Genomic DNA, 23,122 nt, shown 5'->3' with positions numbered 1-23,122 from the left:
CTTCTGATCCTGGTTTGGTTTTGTGTTGTTTTTGTATTATCTGCTTATCCTGGTACACAGCCAGAGCCAAATTCTCTTTGAACAAATTTTCTTTGGAAATCCTATTATGCCCTTGCTTGAATTCTAAAGTTGATGATTAGCAACTCTAAGCAGGGTGTTAAGCATGGTTTTTAGAGTGCCTCTCTTGTGCCCAGCTTCTGGCCCAAAGGAGAAGAACTCTTAAGTTTTGGCCCAGGATAAATTATTCATAAGTGAAATATATATAAATATATATATATATATATATATATATATATTCAGCTTCAACCATTACCTGTAAGGCACCACTGTGTGTTATTACCTAGGCTTTCAAGTTTAATGGGAAAATTGAGACATCCTAATATAACCTTATTTCCTTCAATATATTAGAAAGAGTTTTCTGGGGTTTTTTTGGTTTTTTGGTTTTTTTTGCTTTCTTAATGGCTATACCTAGAGTTGAGGGTTGTGGGCTGATAGCAAAGGTCAAGTCATGTTTCTCCATTTAACATCTATCTAAATCCCAGCTTTGATGATATGGAAATACTCATTTTAAAGTATCAAGGGAAGACTTTGAAATCAACATAAAACATACATGGGAGCAGCAGTGTGAGCCAACTTTAAGGTCAAAATGTCATGCAAATATCTTTAAAGTGTTCCGTGAGATTTCTGGCATTCCAGGGACTGACCTGTCTCTTGATCTCTGGTTTGTATCTTACACTGTCCAGGTCCTGATGCAAGGCAAAAATCCGGGGATAGCTTGGAAGTATGCACTTCCCAAGGTCACGAATGGAACTCAACTGGCCTCAAGAAGGCACAGTCATGCCTGGAGTACAGTGCAGTCTCCGTGCTCCGTGTCCTGCGGTGGAGGTAGCTGAAATCCTGATTCCGCCTTCCAAGTCTTTTCTCAAAACAGGCTCTTTGATCTCAGACCTCTTGAAAGTGTATGATTTGAATAAGCAACAAAAGAACCATCTTTTATGGAAACCATCCCTGTAAAAAGCAAATGTTACTGTACTATTTGAGGATTTTCCTATGTAGAAAAGAACCAAGGCTCACAAAGCTCAAGTTCTTCATAACCGGGACTCAACAGTTACATATCCGAAATCTATGCGGGGGTGGGGGCTCTACAGAATATATACTTATTTGTATTTGTATTTTCAGCTTCCAGTTTAGTTTCTCCCTATCCTGACTTTTCTGTTGGTAAGCATCTCACACTGAGGCTGTGGAAGGCAGGGTCAAAACCAGTGAGAACACACACAAGGCAAACATGAGGCGTCCCTCTGAAACACAGGCATCGTGTCATTCCGTTCCCTCAGTGGGGGAGGGAAGCTCTCTCCTTCAGGAGGTCTCTCTCAGGAGGGAAGTTTGTTAAATCTGAGAAATCGGCCTCCTAAGGGAGAAAAAACTACAACCATCCTCTCAGTGAGTAGAAGGCAAGCGTTTCATATAGATCCAAAGATCCCACCACATGTTTGCATGTCAGTCGGTCTTTGCCACACTTGCCCCTTCGAGAAGGATGAAAGCCTACACATAGATCCATGAAGCCAAAATGTCAACGTCAGTCATTCACTTTTCTCATTATCAGAGCATCTGATAACAGTGCATCTCCCTCCTATGCCCTGTCGCGCTGAGCACAGTGGGGCATCTTGAGACCAGACACAGAGCCGAAATACAGAAAGTGAAGAAACTCTCATGTCTGTAAGACCTCTGCAGGTGCTCGTGCTAATTAACAAAGTAGGAGAAAATTCTTATTTTTTAAGAGATTAAATAATTAAAAGGGAATACATGTTTAGAGAAATAAAGGGGAGTAGAGCACACGTATCGTGATGAGCATTGGGTAACGTACACGATTGTGGAATCCTCATGTTGTGCACCTGAAACTAACACATCACTGTATGTTAGTTACACTTAAGGGAAAAAGAAAGACATGGAATAGTACCCAAAGAAGTAATACATTTTTATTAATAAACACTTGAAAGGCACTATGCTATGCAGAAGAAATATAATTTTCCCTAACCTTTTAACGCGCAAAAGCCAGTGTTGATATGTTGCTCCGTGTCATTCTGTTATTCTCTTATGCAAACATAAAAGCACGTGCATTTAATGTTCTCAGACACACGCCACACAGATCACTTTGTATACTTTTTTTCACCACACAGAAACACCATGCTCTCGATGTTTGTTGACACTTTGCTCTTTGCTCTTTTTCACTTAAATTATGAGCAGATGTTCACCTTTCTAATGCTCTTTGAGATGATTTGCAATAACTTCCTGCCATTCCTGGGAGAGCACAGTTCCTTGGGAAGGAGAGAGATTCAGTCCATTTTCTATTGATGGAGAACGAGTCTAACCAAAGGGAGGATGCTGGAGAAGTGCGTTGTGGGATTCTCCCCTTCCTTGGTTTAGCAGTCCCTTCACGTGACTGACTGACTGCCATGTGTCTGAGGCATATGAGAAGGAGAGTCCAAATGAATAAATGCTCCAGAAGTAAACGATGAACGTTAGGGATTCCCAGTACAGTTTTGGTAACCTACTTTAACCTAATCATGATCACAAAAGTGACTTTTCATTGTTTCTCGGCTTCTGTTGTAAGGAAACGTACTATGTAAATACAAACAAACAGAATTCAAAGAGGAGGCAGCCTTCCTGTTGGGAGAGCTGACAGATAAAATTATTCACACAAAAAATATGTGCCTCTGATGAGAAGTCCTGAGATGGATACCACAAGCCAGGCAACTGCTACCACTAAAACAAAAGAGAAAACAAAAAACAAAGCAAAACAAAAAACCCCCCAAAATCCCCAGTCGTAGCTGACAGGTATGAACACACATTCAGTGAGCTCAACTTTTGAGCTTCTTACGGAAGGAACTTCTTCCTTCTTACGGAAGTACAAGATACCTCGAGGAAAAGCAAATCCTTGGAGTTTCTACCCATAACTTACCAACGGTGTTTCTTTGAAGAACAATTTCCAGAGATAGATGCAATGTGAGTTAGTTTGCAGGATGTTTTCCTTCATAGCTGCTCTCTTTTCAAAAGTTAGTACTTATCACTTCATGGCTTGAGAATCTGCACCGGGCTTGAAAACTAAGACACTACACATTAAAATCATTAAAATACAAAAGTTATTATCTCGGGGCGGGGGGGGGGGAGGGGAGGGTAGAGGGGATGGGATTCAAATGAGTCCCAGATTTTATCAAAAGGAGGTGTTCTCGCACACTATTTTGGATTCTGTACCTTCAACACAACATCAGAATCCTGGTAAGTCAGAAGCTAACCGCGGAAATGAAATTGAATTGGTCATCTGTAATTTTCACTTTGTAACTTTGATGTCTTATTAGGTTACATAAGTGTGAAGGCCATTTGCTTACGAGATCAAAACACTCAAGTCAGTTCCTCCTTCTGCAATGCAAGAACCAAGCCAGCAACGGAACCCAAAATATGCAATGCTTTCTCCTGCCCTGCTTAGTAAGTCATCTGGAAATGTCTTTCTGGCTGTGTTTGCACTTGCATGCTCTTATTGTTGATGGGAGAAAATCGAAACCCACTGCCGGTGCTTCTGATCAAAAATGACTCAGAGAGAGATAGAATGCCCAAAAAAGTAACAGAGGAAAGCAGACAGTTGAGGTTAAAATATATAACTTGAAAGACACAACTTTGCTTGAGACACTCATTTTAACTCTGGCCGTGCATACCTAACCTTGGGATTTAAAGGTATCTCTATTTTTCTTTGTAAATCTTTACACAGAGACTCCTCTGAACTCAAACAGTTACTTAAATAACACCAAATCCTATATTAGTTGAATTTACGTGTGGTGTGTGCTTAGCTTTCATACAGTCATCCAAGAATCTAAAAATCATAATACTATGCAGACCATGAAACCCCAAATGCAAATTATACAGTAGCAAGTCACAAAATAAAAAGGAAGAGCAGAGGCCAAGTGGTAATGCACTTCTGATGATGGGGCTCTATGGGGATCTCGGTGGGTTTGTTTTTGGACGGATTTTAGCCACACTATTGTTCGAACGCTAATTTTAAGTAATCTTCCCAGCTGAATGGAGTCTTTTGTGTGATTTATCTTCTGCCAAATGTATTTATATAGAATTGATGGCGTTTCTTCTAAAGCAGTGCTGTGTTCACTAATGTTTGAGATCACTTTAATAAGTAGTGTTCGCTTTGTGGTGATGCAGTTATATTGCACAATCTTTTTATACACATACGTATATTTTTTCCTTGGAAGAGTCCATTTGTCATAATCGTTTGGGGCTTCAGCTAGTTCCCCACCCCTACGCCCAGTCGTCAACCTAGTCTTCCTCACAGAATCTGGAACCAGCTGTATCCTGAACACAAAGAGCAGGAAGAAATTTGGTGGGCTTCTGTGGATTTTTCCCCCATTTTATTAAGAAATATCGGGTCCTAAAAAACATCCAGTGGCTCTAAGACGTGGTTACCAGACAGTGTTATTGACCCTTCTGGAGTCCCGTCTTCTTTAGATGGTGTGTGTGCGTGCGTGCGTGCGTGCGTGCGTGCGTGTGTGTGTGTGCGAATTGCGAGTTTGCTTGAATGGCGTGCTGCCATTTTCGGATTTTAAGCCCACTTCCCATTGTTGGTTTTCCTGCCAAGCAAGGGGAAAAAAGGACCCTATTCATATGTACATCCATGAAAAGAGAGAGAGCCTCGCTTATGGCTGATTTCTAGAACCTCTGTCTTGACCACGTGTAGACATGATACTCTGCAGCGACCAGTTTCCAAGCTATTTAAAACCAGAACCACCCTCACAGTGGCTCTGCAGGATTGCAGTGCGGTCACAGGCAGGATCTTTCGCTCTGCTCCTTTCTTCTCCACCTTCTCATTTATACCTTTGTATTTTCTGTGGGAATAATGGGACCTTCAGGGACCATGGTTCCCCAGAGATATACTAGCAATGAGGTCTTTGCCTATTCGAGTTACAGGGACAAAGGAGCTCATCCAGTCTAACTCTGTTGTTTTCCCACGGAACAACCACGTCATAGGCACTTCCTGGATGCCAGGCTGGGTCTGGAGAAAGTGGAGCTCCTCCCATCAGTGAACCCATAATCTAACGGAAGAACTGGGTGTGGAAGGAAATAATCGAGATGCAGTGAGCTATGTGCTATGTTCTGTATAAAATTCGCAATGAGGGGAAAATGGACAGCATAGAAGCTGGACTTTGAGGTCGGGCTCATAGGGATCAAGGACAGACAGATCGTGAGCCTGGGGCTCACGTGTGCAGAACCATGAAGGTCATGAGGAAAGCCCACCTGTGTTGTGCTCTTTCTGTACTTTTACAGACTTATCATATTTGCTGCATGAAGGAAAAACTTGAATTGGGTAGACAAAAACACCCTCTTTATAGGAGAATGCTGAAACTAATAATTTCGTAATAAGTTATGTTTTGTTTACATCTTACAAAGACAAATAATTCTACAAATAAGGAATTATTTTATTTTGGATTCTCTTTCTTTAAGGGAATAGGGATTATGCAGTGTTTTAGAACACATATCGCCTAGAACTTATGTGCCAAATTCCCTGGACTGAAGGGAAGGCTTTTATTTTTATTTATTTTAAAAAATGTTTAATGTTTACTTTTGAGAGAGAGAGAGAGAGAGAGACAGAGCCTGCATGGGGGAGGGGCAGAGAGAGAAGGAGACACAGAATCTGAAGCAGGCTTCAGGCTCTGAGCTGTCAGCACAGAGCCCGATGCGGGGCTCAAACCCATAAACTGTGAGATGCTTAACCGACTGAGCCACCCAGGCGCCCCTAAATGGAGGGTTTTTAATTTCACACATCAGGCTGGTGGGAGAACCTGAGGGAAACATTACAGAACTAGTTAAAGTGGCAGAAAATGCAAAGGTAAAACATTATTTGGCCTCCGTGATGTTTTGTTTCTTGAAATGAAATTTAGAACACTGGTGAACCAAGGTCAGTTTCACACACTGCTCCTGTGACTGAAATGTATCAGATCTTATCTCACAGATCTTTTTTATGCTAGGCCTTCAAATCCTCGAATATCAATTAGTCCAATGCAGTTATCGGAAAGGATTAGTAGTTTCAGTGCATCACCCTCACGTTCACACAAAGTCTCAGCTGTGCTAAAAGTGATCTGGCAATCTTTTTTTTTTTTTTAAGTTTATTTTTATTTATTTTGAGAGAGAGAGAGCGCGCGCAAGCAGGAGAGGGGCACAGAGAGAGCAAGAGCACGTCCGCAAGAGAGAGAGAGATTGAGAGAGAGAGAGAGAGAGAGAGACAGAGAGAGAGAGAGAGAGAGACAGAGAGAGAGAGAGAGAGAGACAGAGAGAGAGAGAATCCTAAGGGAGTTCCGAGTGGGGCTCGAACTCACAAACCATGAGATCATGACCTGAGCTGAGGTCAAGAGTCAGATGCTTAATCAACTGAAGCAGCCAGGCGCCCCATGGCAATCTTTCAGTAACAAACACGAGGTTATGTCTCTCAACCGTTCATAAAGTTTAAGAGTAACCAGAAAAGTTAGTTGGGGGGAAGTACCTACCTAGAAGTAGCTTCTGTAAGCCCACCTCTGAATGTACCCCTCTCCCCTGCAAGCATGTGTGATGCATGTGCACACCTCTCCCCTCCCGCAACCTTCCCTTCCCCCGTCTCACCCCTCCCCTTCATTAATCACTCTTTCCCTCGTCTCATTACTATACTGTGTATTGACTTCTCTTGTAGCAAGTATTATGTTGTCTTTATTTTTCCTCATCACTGTGTTGTAAGCTCCTCAATGTGAAGAACACCACCTCGTTCATTTTTCCAAGCCTGACGCCAGGGCGAGTCCTGGGCACAAAGTGATGATCCCAGTAGATTTGGCCGAATGAATAAATGGCTCCGGTCTCCAAGTGGCACACGCTTCTCCCCTTGCCGAGGACAAGACTGTGTTTTTGCCCCAAACTGTGTGGTGATTAGATGTGACTCCCTGTCCCTAGACCCCACTAGCACAGGCTTCAAAACCTACAGAAGAAGAATGACTCTGAATTGCCCGTATTGGTTCCAAAACTGATGGACGACTTTTATCAGGTGGTTCAATCTTAGGCTTTGGAAGGGACGGCCCAGAATCTTAGCTTCATTGGAAGTAATGTTGTTTTTTCACTGCCAGCTGGAAGCCAGGCGAATGGAGCGCGTGCAGCCGGTCATGCGCGGGGGGCCAGCAGAGCAGGAAGATCCAGTGTGTCCAGAAGAGGCCGTTCCAGAAGGAGGAAGCGGTGCTGCATTCCCTGTGCCCGGTGAGCACACCCACTCAGGTGCAAGTCTGCAACAGCCATGCCTGCCCTCCGGAATGGAGCCTTGGGCCCTGGTCTCAGGTGAGCGGGCAAGAGGCCGGGTCATGAGTCTTGTCCCCCGTGGACAAAGAAGGTGGCAGAAATCGGGGTGTTGGCTCCCCTTCCCCCCGAGGCACTCGGCTTTTACGCTCTCCTGGGAATCACCCTGAGCTAACGTGATGAAGTGTTCTAATTTGTATTTTTTGTGATTTTTATGCATCCTGTAGATTAGGAAGCCCTGCACAACAGCTGAGGGTCTTACTTAGAAGTCTAGAAAGTAGAGTATGGGGGCCACTCGGGCTAGGCTGGGAACACAGCTGGAAAGGATTTGGGGGTGGACTGGCGGACGAAATGGCTACTGAATTCTCCAAAGCACATAGAAAATGCAAATACAAAGGCTGCGGCATAGGAAGGACACTCAGCTCCTACTTCGTGGGGGAGGAGCCGTGGGGGTGGAGGGGTACAGGGGGGGTCAGGCATCAAGTTTCCTACGGTCACACGCTCTCAGTGAAAGGTAGAAAGTCATAAAATCAGACGAGGCATGGAGCTACCTACTGTTCACAACTCAGGGGTGCTCAGTGGGGGCTGAGTTTGCAAGGTCCCCTCAGGCACAGTTTCTGGAAGCATCTTTGACTGTCCCAACTCGGGACAATGATGCTACTGGCATCTACTTGGTAGAGATAAACATCCCCCAACGGAGGGTGTCGACAGCTTCCTGAAACAGAGACTTCTCTGGTCCAAAATCCACCGGCGGGAGAATTCTGCCCTCTAATAGCCCAGTCAGTCTCTGCTCAACCACGGATGTCAAGCCAATTTTATGGAATAATCAACAAGATGCAGTGTTTTCGTTGCCCGAACAGTGAAGCCAGGTAGAAGTCTGTGACCATGTTTCTATCATGCCCTCCCTCAGGGTGCATTATCCTGGAGTATTGATTTCTGATAAAGTATAGCAGTGTACTAGCATATTCCCAACAGAGTTCGGACTGAGATTTTTTTTTTAAATTATAGGAGGTGGCATTTTAAAAAAATGTTACAACTCTATTTAAAGGGAGTTCGGAGCCAGTGGTAGGAAAGAGGATCCTTGAGCATGCATAGATACGGTTTCAAATGAAGGCTATATTCATGGATAGCAGAAGGTTAAGTCTAAATAGGATATGGTATTCTGTCTGGTTTCTTTCTTTGCAAGTAAGGAGGTACAGTTTACAAGAGGAAAGTTCAAAGGGCTGTTTTAGCCTTTGCGTCGGGCTCTGTGCTGCCAGCTCAGAGCCTGGAGGCTGCTTCAGATTCTGTGTCTTCCTCTCTCTCTGACCCTCCCCTGTTCACGCGGTCTCTCTCTCTCTCAGAAATAAATAAAACATTAAAAAAAACCAAAACGAAAACAAAAAGAAAAGAGAAAACCATGGATAGGGAAGAATTCTGTTAAACAAGGACCAACCAGTTAGAAATTTTGTGTGTGAACAGGGATGACATGCTTAGTGGTACCCAGCCCCGTCTGATACCAGACACTTTCATCTGCCTGCTCCCTCTCCACTACTTGGCGGCTCTTTAATTGATCTTGGTCAAGTTCTCGAAGCTCTCTGAGTCTCAGACAGCTCTTCTGGAGAATGGGACGCTAGCATTGAGCAGACATGTCCTGCTGCTGTAGTTTGCAGATAATGAGAACATCCTCACCATCTCTCTCCCTGGAGAGCGAGGAGTCACGTTGGTCCTCTGAGCAGGCTTGGAATTGTGCCCAGATGTGTGCATGTTGACGCGGAGCCAAGGCGAGAGAGAGGGGCCCATCTCATGCAGGGAGGGGACGTGTCCCTTGAGGGCAGACCCAGACCTGCAGCCAACACCTTCTAAGGGACCTTGCAAGTTTTTTGAGTACTCATCTGAGAGCGAGGAGATTATTCCCCACCTTGTCTATTTCACAGGGTTCTTGTGACATTTCACAGACATTGGCCGAGTGCCTATTTAATTCCCCAATAGTTAGCACAGAGCCCTGCCTCGAGGCAGCCGATGGGTAGGAATGACAAGAGTTGAACATCCCCAACCGATTTTTTATCAACGTCACGGTGGGCTGCTATTTCATGTGCACATCTATTTCTAGGATACTCTCAGAAGCACAATAATCCTCCTTAGCCGTGTGCCCAGGCGAGTTGTGCCTTGTGCCGGACAGGGCCACGGTCCTAGCAACGAACAGGCCACGTGCCATTCTCCAGGTGATCACGTGTGCCGTGAGGAGGAAACCATCTCCAGCCCGGGCACCCAGCAGCCCCTGGGTTGGGCATCCACAATGTTGACAGGGACCGTCCACCTGCATGTAAGGCCTCTGCGTGGAGGGAAGGCGCCTCCTGCTGCCTGCAAGGGATGGAACTGGGCATTTGGTTCGAGAGCTTAGAAATAGTTTTGCAAATTCTTCACTCATAGGTTCTCAGGATTAACCTGGAAGAACATCATTGGCAACCAGCATGCAAATGGCTTCTGTTCTGTCATCTCTAGTGTTCCAAGACCTGCGGGCGAGGCTTGAGGAAACGTGAAGTCCTGTGCCGAAGCCCCCCCGCGGCGGAGAATCTGCCAGAGACCCTGTGCTCCAGCGCCCCTAGGCCAGAGTCCCAGGAGGGCTGTGTCTCCGGACGATGCCCCAAGAACAACCGGCTGCAGTGGGTTGTCTCTTCCTGGAGTGAGGTAGGAGTTGAGGAGGTACTGCGGGGTTGTTTATATGTGTCTGTGTGTGTGTATACATATTTTAGAGCATGAGCAGGGCAGGGAGGGGCAGAGAGAGAGCGAATCCTGAGCAGGCTCCATGCTCAACTTGGAGCCCAATGTGGGGCTCAATCCCATGACCCTGAGCCAAAGTCAAGAGTCACATGCTCAACTAACAGAGCCACCCAGGCATCCCTTTATTTTCTTTTTTTTAATGCTCAGCTCATCCACCAGCACCCAGATGACCAAACTTTCTTCCTCTTCCACACACACAGCAGGTGCCTGCTCGTTATCCACTCTTCCCCCCCATGACTCTTCTGTAAACCCTGAGAAAGCACCCACTGCACTGATCAGGCCTGTGCCAGGGTGTGTATGGCACCATGGATGGGGTATGCAGAGTGCTGCTTGGCGGGGGGGGGGGGGGTCTGTTACTCCACTGGGAGAGCTTGGGGTCCCCCAGCCCTTCCTCTAGGAGGAGTCCTTGTCAGAGGAGACTTTCCGGGGAGCATGAGTCTGAAGGATGAGCAAGAATTAGGCAAGGGTGGGTTGGGGGAAGGTTGTTCCCAACGGAGAGCACACCCCATAGGAGGGAGAGAGGAGAGAAGAGCACACAAACCAGTATGACCGGATGAATATGGAGTGGGAGCTGGAAGCTTCATCAGGACCCCGGTGTCGGGGCCACCTAGAACTTTGAATGAAGAAGTAGAACAATCTGATGCAGGGCGCTCACGGGGAGATTGCAGTCATCGGGGCAAAGGATGAGAGCATTCCAGGCACGGAGAGGAGTGAATCTTCGAGAGTTCCTATACAGGCCATTGCCGCCTTCGGGCATATGTGGGTGGAGGGAGGTAGACTGTGAAGATGGCTCCTGGGTTTCTGGCTTGGGACACTCGGGCGCATGCGCAGCTGTAGGCAACATGAGGAAAGGCGCCAAGCCTGAAGTCTATGTCAGTAACTGATGGGACGAGGTCTGTGCTGCGCAGGAGATCGCAGCATGGTGAGGAAGACAGAGGCAGAGGATGAGAAACGGTCCCTAGTGGGGATGATGAGGTACGGGCGAGGCGGGGTGTCTAGCCCATCGGTGCCCTTTTATTCCATCTAAATAAAAAGCCACCCGCATAGCAATGCGTCCACTGCTCTTCCCACCCATTTTCTTTAAAAGACCATATAGCCAAGGGGCAGCTGGGTGGCTGAGTCGGTTAAGCGTCGGACTTCAGCTCAGGTCATGATCTTATGGTTTGTGAGTTCGAGCCCTGCATCTGAGCTGTCAGCGCAGAGCCTGGAGCCTGCTTCGGATTCTCTGTCTCCCTCTCACTCTCTGCTGCTCCCCTGCTCAAGCCCTGTCTCTCTCCCTAATAGATAAATGCTTGGGTAAACCAGATGTCCTCCATTTGCTCGCACCCTCAGTATTTGCTCTGGGTGTGACCCCAGGCTGCCCGCTCAACACGGCAGAGCCTCGCCTCATCCAACAGCTGCCCCTCCCTCACCGAGCTGTTGTGTGAAGTTCGGTGTCCTCCTTTACTGCGTATCATAGTTACACTCAGTTATAATGTGTCCGAGCCTTACTGATTCCCGTCGTCAAGGCTCCCCGTGTTATCCCGCAATCCATTTAACGTACCTGAAACCAGTGTCCTCATACTTCCTTCATCAGCCTCCATTTCTCTTTCTCCTCCTGCAACACGGCGTCAGGCTGGAGCTCAGTGAAGTGAGAGGCAGTGTTACCTGGTGGTTTTCCCACTCAGCCGTCTCTAACCCTCATCTCCGTGCCCCGCCTCCTTGGCATGGACCCCGGGGCTTCAGAGAGGTCTGAGGTGGACCTGGGCCCATAGACGATGCACCCCAAATGTGGACATCCACTGAACCACTCCCCAGAGACCCTGCTCTCATCCTCTGCCCTCTGGTCTTCCTCTAGGAGCCCATCCCACAGCCATACGGGTCTCGTGCTGCTGGATGGCGCCTCATTTTGTTTCACGGTGCTGATGAGCTCTGGGACTTTACCCCTAACCCAAAGTCTCTAGTATGAGGGATGGGGTCGCTTTAGCTTTAAGATCCTTGAGCACATGTGATTGACCTGCCAGATTTTCACACGGGGGGGGAACATCTGCTCAGCGGACTTGACCGTGGGGCTCTGCCTGTGTAATGCCTTTTTCCTTGGCTCCTAGTGTTCAATGACCTGCGGTTTGGGCGTGAGGAAGAGGGAGATGAAATGCAGCGAGAAGGCCTTCCAGGGAAAGCTGATCACTTTTCCGGAGCGAAGGTGCCGCCATATTAAGAAACCGAATCTCGACTTGGAAGAAGCCTGTCAGCGGGCATCTTGTCCAGCCCGACCCGGGTTCAGCGTGACAGCTGGATGGTATTCTTCACCGTGGCAGCAGGTGAGCGTGCCCAGGTCCAGGAGGTGTGTATTTAAGTGAGAGTCCCAGAAAGGAGGGAGCCCACCCACCACTGTCCTGTAGGGACCCGTCCAAACAGGAAGGACGGAAGCTCAGGTGCTGGAGGCAAAGCGGCTTGCGGCCTTGAGCCAGCTCCACCACCTGTGGGCTTGTTCCAGCAGCTGTGGGCTCTGGATTTCACATCTAGAAGATCAAGATGATAAGATCTTACAGAGCTTTTTTTTTTTTTTTTCATGAGTATCTAATGTAAAATATTTATACCAGGCTTGTCCCCTGGTGCTAGGTGTTCACTATTGCTGCTGCCCCACTAGGGTCTTCCATATTTGTTTTTAGTTTGTTATTTAGAGGGAGAAGGAATTCCAAGCAGGTGCCATACTCTGCCACTTCCAAGCAGGTGTCAGTGCAGAGCCTGATGCAGGGATCAAACTCACGAACCATAAGATCATGACCTAAGCCAAAATCAAGAGTTGGACGTTTAACCTACTGAGCTGCCCAGGTGCCCCAAATCTGTATTTTAGAAAAACTGCTCAGAGTCTTGACTCCTTTGGTTTTTAGGTCATATTTCTAATAACGTAATAATAGCTAACATTTGTCCAACAGCCTTGTTCATGGGGATTTTTGTCCCTATTTCGTAGAGGAGACAGGGAAAGCTCGGAGCTAGGCCATTCGGGCAAGGACACCCAGCTCTTAAATTCATTAGATGTCAGAGGTACCCTTTATCTCAGAAGACTTGGACAAAACTTTGGTTACAATGGTTAGGTTCTGATTGGCTGCGATTGGTGTGGGAAGCAAAGGCTTGAACCTTCCAACCAACAGATGTCACATAGCTATTCAAAGAACTCACCAGCTTAAGAGGTGCCGCCCACCCCGTCATTAAATACAGGGGCTGGGTGGGGGGATGTGCAAGCACAAATGTATGTGTACAGATTTGTGTCTATGTAAATATTCACACATACACACCTATGTATAATAACACTCATGGATGCATGTGTGTATCTGTATACACATATGCACCCACATGTGTTTGTAAATACAGATACATGTATATATGTATGTATAATATGTGTACCTGTATGTACTGAAAAGCATCTGAGAACTAAACCATAGAGGGGAAAAAAAGGAAAGTAGTATGATCGTCATCTCTAATGGGCTAGACATCATGCTCAGGGCTTTATATATCTCTATGGACTTCTTGCTCAAGTTTTTATCACCCTTTCACTCACTTGAGAGGTTTGGAAATTGATTCTCTTAAGATTATTTAGATAAGAGGTCAGCAAACAATTGCCAACAGGCAATCTGTGCCCCCCAAGCCCTACCTATTTATTTATAAAGTTTTATTAGAACACGGTCATGCTTGCTTGTTTACATATTGCCCATGGCTGCTTTCATGCTACAAAGGCAGAGGAGTTGCAACAAAGACCACATGGCCCCCGGCCCCCAAAACTGAAAATATTGACCATCTTGGCCTCTACAGGGAAAAGTTTACCAACTCCTGGTCTAGATAATCTGATAATAATCCTATAGTTATATTTGAATTTGGTGCTAAATCCAAAACTCAGTCTTTCCACCCCCGCATTTTTACCCTCCCAAATACCAGTTCGTATCAGGCTGCTTGTCCAAGATGAAGACTTCACCTATCTGCAATAAAATAAGAAAAATAATGTAGTGAATTTTTAACAGCAAAACAAAAAAATAATCAATGTAAAAGGGCTTTTTTTCCCCCCGATATTTTGTTTATTCTTTTATTATAAACTGTCTTTCCATATGTGTCTGGAAAAATGAAAAAAGTTGATAGTCCTTGTTAGCCATCTATTTTTTTCATTTTAATTTAACAGAGAAATCACTGATTTCTGGGAAGCACCTCACCCACTGTGCCAACTCGGAATTTGGCTGGCCGCCACCGAGGGCACGGGTCCAAAGCTGCCTTGGATGAAGTATTATTTCCTTGCTGTCCTAATTCCAAACCATCTCTCCCCTCACGACTGCATGTGCAGAGATTATTTGGAAATATTTAAATACTATGATGAGTTGCCTAGGTTTCAGCATTCTTATGGCAGCTTCTGTATTTCTGGAAGCTCTTTATGAGTCACTTAACTGGAGATACATACTCTGGGGAGAGTGAGACAGCATTTGTCTAACACCCCCTTCCGATCAGATCACATAGCTCCTGTGTGTTAGAACATCCATGAACTTGAGCACACATACCGGGCTCTGGCCAATTCCCATTTTGCCAGCAGGGCCCCTGGTCATGGCATGAAGCATGGAGATCCCATTCTATTTGACATCACTGACCTCAGACAGGACACCCTCCGGCTGAGTGTTGCTGACTCCTTCCTCTTTCCCTTTTGCGTAGTGCACGGTGACCTGTGGAGGGGGCGTCCAGACCCGCTCGGTCCACTGCGTTCAGCAGGGCCGGCCTTCCTCGAGCTGTCTGCTCCGTCAGAAACCTGCGGTGCTACGAGCCTGTAACACAAACTTCTGTCCAGCTCCTGAAAAGAGAGGTAAAGGGCCCTGCTCTCTAGTCAGTTTTACTAAAGCATCAGAGAATTTTCCAAAAATCCATCATACGTGCTTGTGCAGCTTATTCCTAGCACAGCTCTAGGGGGCGCCGTTCACATCACAGTCTGTGAACAGTGCTCCTCAGAGGTGTACAAGGCCCAAGTGTGGGGTGGTTCGTGCCCCAAATGCTCGTTTGCATGCATGTGCAGGGAGCATTTAATTCTATGATTTTAGCTATGAATTCTTACTTTGGAAGGGGGAAACATTCATCTTGCAAATCCGTTTTTTTTTTTTAAGTTTAGTTATTTTTGAGAGAGAGAGAGAATCCCAAGCAGGCTCTGATCTGTCAGTGCAGAGCCAGATGCGGGGCTTAAACTCCCAAACCACTTGGTCATGACCTGAGCTGAAGTCAGACGGTTAACCCACTGAGGCACGCAGGCACCCGCAAGTCCATTTTTAAAAACTGTTTTAGTTGAATAAGCAAATGAAAAAGTAACCACCAGACACGGCGCTACATGGCCGGAATGCGAGCGTGAACAGGAGTTGGGGAGATAGGTGAGTTTCAGTGAACACGCATCATCCTACACGATACCTGAGATGTTTCCTTCGCTACCGTCCCTTTTAGCGAAGTGCAGTGTGTGCTGGTGGAGAAATGGGAAATTGAATTATCTGAGCGAACTGTACTGCTTTTCGCTAGCCCAACTTATTTTGAAGAAATCTAACACCAGGGGATAGTTCCTGACTCTGCTCAGATTTCTTTGTGCTAAAGAATTATTTCCCACCGTGTGCCTGCTGGGTTTGTGTTTCATCCAATCACAGCTTTCCCAAGACTGTTCCGCTTCTTATCCCGTGCTTTCCAGTTTGGGGGGAATCTGATTCAGAACTGTCCCTAGCACTTTGCATTATCTACATTTTATAGCCTTAGCTCCACGCTCTGGCCATCCATTTTCCCTCCTCTGCATGCTCTCCTTATCTGAGGCTTGCACCAAAGGAGAAAACTACTCAGGGCCATGTCACTTCCCAGGCACTGCTGGGATTCTACCCGCCTGCAGCCTTTCTCAGCAGAAATCTTAACGGGGGGGGGGAGAAACACACGTTTTGGGCAAGTGGTCCTGTTCTTGCGGACAGTCTCCTCCTTTCTTCCCCCCATCGGTGATTTCTCCTTTCCACCCTTTAGTCAGATGGCCCCACACAAGCCCACACATGCCAAGAATCCGAAGTGCAGGCCCCTAAGTACTCAGAGACAGAACACAGGACGGTGGTCGATCCTGAAATTGTTCAGCAATATCTCATGGGCAGGAGCGCGAGGTGGGAAGAGCCAGGACCCACGTTAGGTCCAAGATGGTGGGGAGACCCTTGGTGTTATCATCTTATCCATCCAGCACGAGGCCTGGTGCGCCGTGGGTGCTCAGCACGTGTTAAACGAGAGACTGTGTGTAAAGTACCCTGAGGGTCTCTGCTTCACTCACAGCTCTGCCACTAAGCACCTGCCGTATTTCCCTAGAAGAATGCTAGGGATAGAAGAACAAGGCAACATTGCGTCTCTTAAGCTGCCGGGAGGCAGGGTCTCGGAGGAGGAAGAAGCTGCAACAACAAATATGAGTGGAGTGTTACCAGTGTTAGGATGGAGGTCAGCTCTTCATGGGCTGCGGTGATGGGAACGGCCAAAGATGATATGAAAAAGGTTTGTTAGAAGGCCTGCTCTCCGTGCCTCTTGACTGAATCCGGCCTCTCTAGGAAAGAGGAGTAAAGTAAGAAGGCAGGTATGAAAGACACAAGCCCAGGTGTTTCTTCTGGGCCAGAATCGTGGCTTGTGGTTTTACGAAGTTGGAGGCCACCTCCGGCCTCCCCCTGGGAGAGTGGCATGCCCAAGCTACTACTGCCCGGTTCATCTTCCTTCTTAGATCATCGGCAGGATGACCATCGGTCTTCTGACAGCAAGTTCTCAACAAACATGAGTGGGCGGTCACTTAAAACGACACGGTTGGAGCTAGAGTGTGTTACGCTAAACAAAATAAGTCAGAGAAAGAAATACTATATGATTTCACTCACACGTCGAATTTAAGAAACAAGAGAGATGAACATATGGGAAAGAGGTGGGAAGAGAAGAGAGGGGAACAAACCACAAGAGATGCTTAACGCAGGGAACAAACTATGGGTTGACGGAGGGAGGTGGGTGGGGGATGGGCTTTAAGGAGGGCACTTGTCTGTGATGAGCCCTGAGCCTTGTAGCTAAATAATGAATCACTGAATTCTACACCTAAAATCAATGCTGTGCTACATGTTAATGAACTAAAATTTAAATTAAAAACAAAAGGAAACTAAAGCATTAATGAGCAGTAAGCAAACCCATGGTGACCCAGGGAAGAAGTGTTAATACTTTGCACCTTCTCTGCGACTCCCGTGATGGGCCACGCTTTCCAGGTGCAGACTTCCCCTCAGGGAGTTTGGAGAAGACAGTTCTGCCCACATGGGCATCACCCAGGCTTCCGGTCCAGCCAAGCACGTTTGCCAACCCCCTGCCCCCCACCCATACTGGCAGCGGCTCTACCATCATCACCGTGCAATGCTTGGGCCCTCATCAGATCTCCACTTGGGGAGACCATCCGAGGACTCAGCACTGTACACACTTAGGTGTAAACTGTATTCAGGAAAGGAAGGCCAGGGGCCGTGAGGTCACTCACAAACCTGTCGGTCACACTGAATTCTGTGCGAGATGCCTGGGCTGCAGCTTGGTGGGGGTTAGTGGGGGGCGGGGGGGAGCACCCAATAGGGCTAAGTTATTCCTCATGGAATCTCACATCCTCACGTGGAGAAGGGAGGGGTGGGCTGCATCCTCCAGTGGAAGGAGCAAGGGCTCAGAGGTTGTGAAAAGGATTTGAATCCACACTCTGACACTTGCTAGGTTGTGGCCCTGGGTAAGTTTTTTAAACTTTCTGAGCTATTTATAAAATGGGGAAATGATGCTTACCTTAAAATGTCATTGAGCATTAAGTAAGGTCCTTTTTCACATTTACTGTGAACCAAGAGCTGATTTGGTGTCTGATTATAGGTAGAACGATGAACAAAATGGGGAAAGTTTCCACTGTCGTATCTGGAAACAGACAAGAAACCAATAAATATACCATCTCAGTTGATAAAGTCGAAAATAAAACTGAAGCAGGGTATGGAGCATGAGACAGACTGGGGGTGAGGAGGAGGTGGGGAAACCAACTTAGACTAGTCGGGCAAGGCCATCTGGATGATGTGATATTTAAACAGGGACCTAAAGGAAGGTGAGCTAGGTATGTATCTAGAAGGATGGTGTTCCTGGCAGGGAGGACAGTGCATGCAAAGGCCCTGAGGCTGGAAAGTGTGGGTCTGATCAAGGAAGAGCAAGACACTTGGAGTAGGCTGTAGAAAATGGACAGGAGTTAGGTGATTAGCTGAAGCTGGTCCTAGAAGATTTGCCAGTAAGGACTTGAGATTTAACTCTCAGTGAGTTAGAAGCTTATACCGAACTTTGATCGCAGGAGCAGTGGGATCGCACTTGTAAGAGTATCCTCAGCAATTACCCAGAGAAGAGCACAGGGCCCATGGGAAGGAGGACTTGTCTACTCTGGTCAGGAAGACGTCCCACTAGAGCAGTGGCAGTAGTGGGAGTGGTGCCAGTATGTTCTGAAGGTGGCGCGTATAATATCTGTCAGGTGTTTGCATGCAGGATGTGAGGCAAAGAAAAAGAACTCCAAGGTCATCCTCATCATAAATAAAATACGTGACCAATTACCAGCTCAAATAACCAGCTCCTAGTAATCAGTATCAACCATACGGAAACACGGTGCTCATATTGACGGCACAGTGATACGCCCCACTTCTGCTTCTGGATGTACATTTAGCTTACAGCACGAGCTGCAGCAGCCTGCTGAAATCCCATCCTTATCCCCAAGAGGGGTCCATAAAACAGCGCAGTTAGGACCGTGGTTTTAGTGGTTTTATCCTGATGCTGTAGCTCTACAATTGAAACAGAAACTGACTCAGATGTACATTCTGACTGAATGGGCTACATGCAAATTGATTGTGATGTAAGATACCGTACAAGTATATATTTAAAATAATGGATATATATACATCTATACATATACATGTGTATACATATATATATACACATATAGGTGTGTGTATATATATGTATGTATAGCCAAACAGAGTTTGGATGGGTCTTCATCTCATATCTGACTTGTATCCCTAAGGTAATAGACTCCACACTCTTCCACCACCACAACCCCTCCCCCGGCCCATGATGGCCCCATGTCGGTACACATGAGCATTCTTCTAGATGCTCAGGGCAAAAAGCCTATCACCATTCTTGATTTTTCTTTTCTCTCATACCTTTACCAACCCGCCAGAAAATTCTCTAGACTCTACCTTCACAATATATCCAGGAGTTACTGAAAAGGAAAAAAAAAAATCACTGCTACTTCACCTTTATGCCCAAGTCAAACTTTGTAGGTTTTGAACTGGTTGTTTCAGCTATAAAGATGCATTTTTTCAACAAATATTTCTTGAGCAGCTACTTTGTGACACTAACCCTTTAGACTCAAATAATGAAAACTGTAGGCAAAATCTCTGCTCTCAAGGATTTTACATTCCAGAGCGGAGCCAGACAATAAGAAGGCACATAATATGATGAGTGCTCATAGATCATTGTAGAAAAATAAAGCAAGGGAGGGCTTTCTGAGAGGCCACAGAGCCTGCTGCTTGTATGGGGGACTCTGGGAAGGCCTTACTGTCAGTGACCTTGAGCAGACACTTGGGATCCTGGGAGAAACCACATTTTGCCTGGCATGATAGGGCACCAGCCAGGTGGCCCGTGTGGGGGAGGGAAGAGAGGAGGAAGATGAGGTCAAGTATTAGTGGATGAACCAAATCCTAGGGCCCTGGCGGCCATTGTAAGGACTATACCTTTCGTTCTGGGTGGATGGAGGGGCCAGAGGGAGAGTTTAGGGCTGAGACATGGCATCAATGGACTTACATTTTCAAAGGATCAGCAGGGTGGGCGGGAGCGGGGGCGGGGGGGGTGTATTTTAGAGGCATGAAGGCATGGGGAAGGAAGTGTAGGCAGTTCTGAATCACAGACACAGGGTACAAATCGGGAGCCCCGGGAAAAGGACCAGGAGAACTGAGAAAATTGCATGCCATGTCCCAGGGCACTAAGCAGAGCCATTTAAGGAGGATTTTGGAAGGGACGTGGGTGGGGTACCTATGGGCAGTGTGCGGCTTGGGCCCCGGTAACTATCAAGCCTTGCAGAGAGTCAGGGGAAAGCACTTCCAACCACGAATGAGACTTATTTGTGTACCGGGGAGACGTAAGTACTTTTGAATTCAAAACTCCTCGCGAGTCCAGTAGGACAGCTAGGCCCTGACCCTAAAATGTGCACGGAGGTTTTACATAAAGAAAATCTTGTATCAAATGTCATGTGCATTCCGTATCTAGCGTGGCCCCTCTGGGTGAGACTCCCCAACATACAGTGGTCTCCGTCCAGCCCGTAATCACATGGGTTAACAAAAGACGTTAGAAAGGACTGGTGTTGGGGCACCTGGGTGGCTCAGTTGGTTAAGCATCTGACTTCGGCTCAGGTCAGGACCTCACCGTTTGTGAGTTTGAGCCCCGCATCGTGCTCTGTGCTGACCGCTCAGAGCCTGGAGCCTGCTTTGGATTCTGTGTCTCCCTTTCTCTGCCCCTCCCCACTCATGCTCTGTCTCTCTCTAAAAAATCAACAACAACAACAAAAAAGGACTGGTGTTGACTTAAATTTGCTTAGTTGCAAATTGGCTACAGGATTTGTTTAAATCGACAGTGTTGCGGCTGGGCCTCAAATCCAGGTGTGCCAACTCCCAATCTATTAGACCAAGCAGCAGCAGCAGCCCCTGGGTGCTTTTTAGAAATGCAGCACCTCAGCCCCCAGCCCAGACTCTCTGAATCACAATCCGATCTCCAGGGGCTTCCTAACACCGTGTTCTAGGGCTGCAGAATGGTAGCTCCCAGGCTCCTGGGAAGGATCACCCTTGAATCTCTGGCTGGATATGACATGTTTTGTTTTGTTTTGAACATCCTCTCCCCCTCCTGTTAACATTTAGCGAAGGGTCACTGTCCCTTTTGGGGTCTCGATCTTCCTTCTCCCACCCTCCCAGCAAAGTCCTAGGCTGTAATGAGCAGAACCATTCAGAGACACAAGGCACGCAGCCCCTCACCTTAAGAAAAAGGCTAAGCTCTCTTCTTCGGCGTTAAGTATATATTCTTTTCCCATTGCAGAGGATCCCTCCTGTGTCGATTTCTTCAGCTGGTGTCACCTAGTTCCTCAACACGGCGTCTGCAACCACAAATTTTATGGTCAACAGTGCTGCAAGTCATGTACGAGGAAGAGCTGATCTCGATGCCCTCCCGGGTCTTACCTCTGGCCTCTGGAGCCTGAAAGCTGGACCCCTAGTAGCCCACTCCCACATCCCTACAGCAGCACCCATGGGACCGCTCTCAAGAACAGACAGGCTCCTTACCCACTTCCCCAAAGCACACGGTACTCCGAAGCACTTGACAATGGGAAGCGAGGACACATCTGACTTCCAAGGGAAAAGACAAAAGAACTTTGATTTGCACTGTTACAGGAAAGAGGTGACGAGAATCCAGTCAACTCCGGGAGAGACCACCCCCCCCCTTTGAACTTTAGAGTGTTCCGTGGCAAGGACATCTGTTTTGAAACGGTTCTTGAAGACTTAGCTCAAAGACTGAGCCTTGGAGCAATCAAATATGGATCGAACACCTTGCCTCCCCGTTACTTGGGGGCTCACAGTTCGCCGGACACTGTGGATAGCCCGAACTCGGAGTTACCCAGGAAGCCAAATGGTGCTCATAACTGTGCTTGCTGCTGGCCCAACAAGCTTCGTGTTATGTTTATTCAGTGTGCGTGTGTTGTTTTTATTATTTTGTTCAAAGTATATTCTGCTTATAGAGAGTCTCCAAGACTAAAATTCACAACTTGAAAAGTGTTCTGAGGAATATTCTGAAAACAGGGCAACACAGACTATTTAATAAGATCTCCGTTGAACTGAAATTCACAATCTGGGGGGAAAAAAAAAACCCACAAACTCACCTGAAAGGCAAATGTCTACGTCCTACCCATCATGTGAACCTCGTAACTTTTGGTGCTAGCTGAACAAGGACACGGGGCCTCGAGTCTGCTCTTTGGGAATCAGAATTGGTGGTGAAGTGTTCATTTCTGGTAAAAATCGAGGAGGGGCTAATTAGCAAAATCAGTGTTTTGAAGGAGAGTAGACCATCATTTATAGCATTCCCTATGTATCCTCAGAGCTGCTTGGAAAATTAAAGACCACTTGTGGGTTTTTTCCTACCAACTGTCATGTTTCAACTTTCCCCAAGATTTAGTTAACAGCAAGTAAAAAGAGGGGCAATAGAAAAACCCATCTGTCTCCTTGCTGTGTTAATATTAACAAATCATAAGCCAAGACCCTTCGCTCAATAAGAGTATTTTATCATCTTACAGATGATATTTTCAGTCACCAGAAGCCAGCTGGTGATAGGCACTAATGAGCTTAAAATTGTTCTCAATTGGAAAATACCACACTATTTTGCCAAAACCAAAGTGACTTCCAAGGCTGAGTCCTTCTGTAACTTTTTGAGATGTGGTTAAAAAGGGCATATTTATATAATTCTATGCTATTCCTCAGTTTCTTTGATGAATGGGACCCAATTTTACTGCTTTATAAAGTTTCAATTCAAACAGGGTTTTGCCAGCTCAGCATAACCAACTAGATAGTGGTTTGTTAACTTTAGAGCATCCTTTGTTCCCATTCTGATTAAAATCATGCCTTCTTGAATCTCAGAGAAATAGTGATTTGAATAGTCTCTCAATCCACTTGGCTGGGCCTAGAGTAGTGGCCATTTTACCATTCGAAACATACAGTTTCACCTCCCCACCCCCTTCCCCCCTGAAAACTGCAAATTATTCGTTTCTTTATATAATGATCATTTTATTATTTTATGGAAAAATTAATTTATTAATAGCCTATTCTTATGTGTTCTCGCTTGCTTCTCTGAGCAAGTGATATTAATTCTGAGGAGAAATGTTGAATAAAACAATGGGTTATAGAGAAAAGTCAAAATATATGTGTAATATTTAATTATTTTATAAGTTTTATAATAAAGTGTTCTGTTTATCTTTCAAATTTGTTAAGTTCTT

At 46.4% G+C, this 23,122-nt stretch overlaps 1 protein-coding gene across 2 annotated transcripts in view; it reads left to right on the top strand.

Moving 5' to 3' along the window:
- The window catches only part of ADAMTS18 (ADAM metallopeptidase with thrombospondin type 1 motif 18), a 143,640-nt gene extending 121,173 nt beyond the window's left edge, over positions 1-22,467 (top strand). For both annotated transcript variants that reach the window (XM_039226031.1, XM_039226021.1), the window contains 7 exons: positions 744-885; positions 3,357-3,483; positions 7,146-7,350; positions 9,793-9,978; positions 12,159-12,371; positions 14,743-14,890; positions 21,181-22,467. In XM_039226031.1, coding sequence (XP_039081962.1) covers positions 744-885; positions 3,357-3,483; positions 7,146-7,350; positions 9,793-9,978; positions 12,159-12,371; positions 14,743-14,890; positions 21,181-21,296 — 1,137 coding nt within the window. In that variant the 3' untranslated portion in view covers positions 21,297-22,467. The remainder of the gene's footprint in view (positions 1-743; positions 886-3,356; positions 3,484-7,145; positions 7,351-9,792; positions 9,979-12,158; positions 12,372-14,742; positions 14,891-21,180) is intronic.
- Positions 22,468-23,122: the final 655 nt, after the last annotated feature.

Source organism: Hyaena hyaena, unplaced genomic scaffold (assembly GCF_003009895.1).
Source record: "Hyaena hyaena isolate Hyena2069 unplaced genomic scaffold, ASM300989v1 scaffold_1, whole genome shotgun sequence".
Taxonomy (NCBI): Eukaryota; Metazoa; Chordata; class Mammalia; order Carnivora; family Hyaenidae; genus Hyaena; species Hyaena hyaena.
This window is presented reverse-complemented; position numbering and strand designations above follow the sequence as displayed.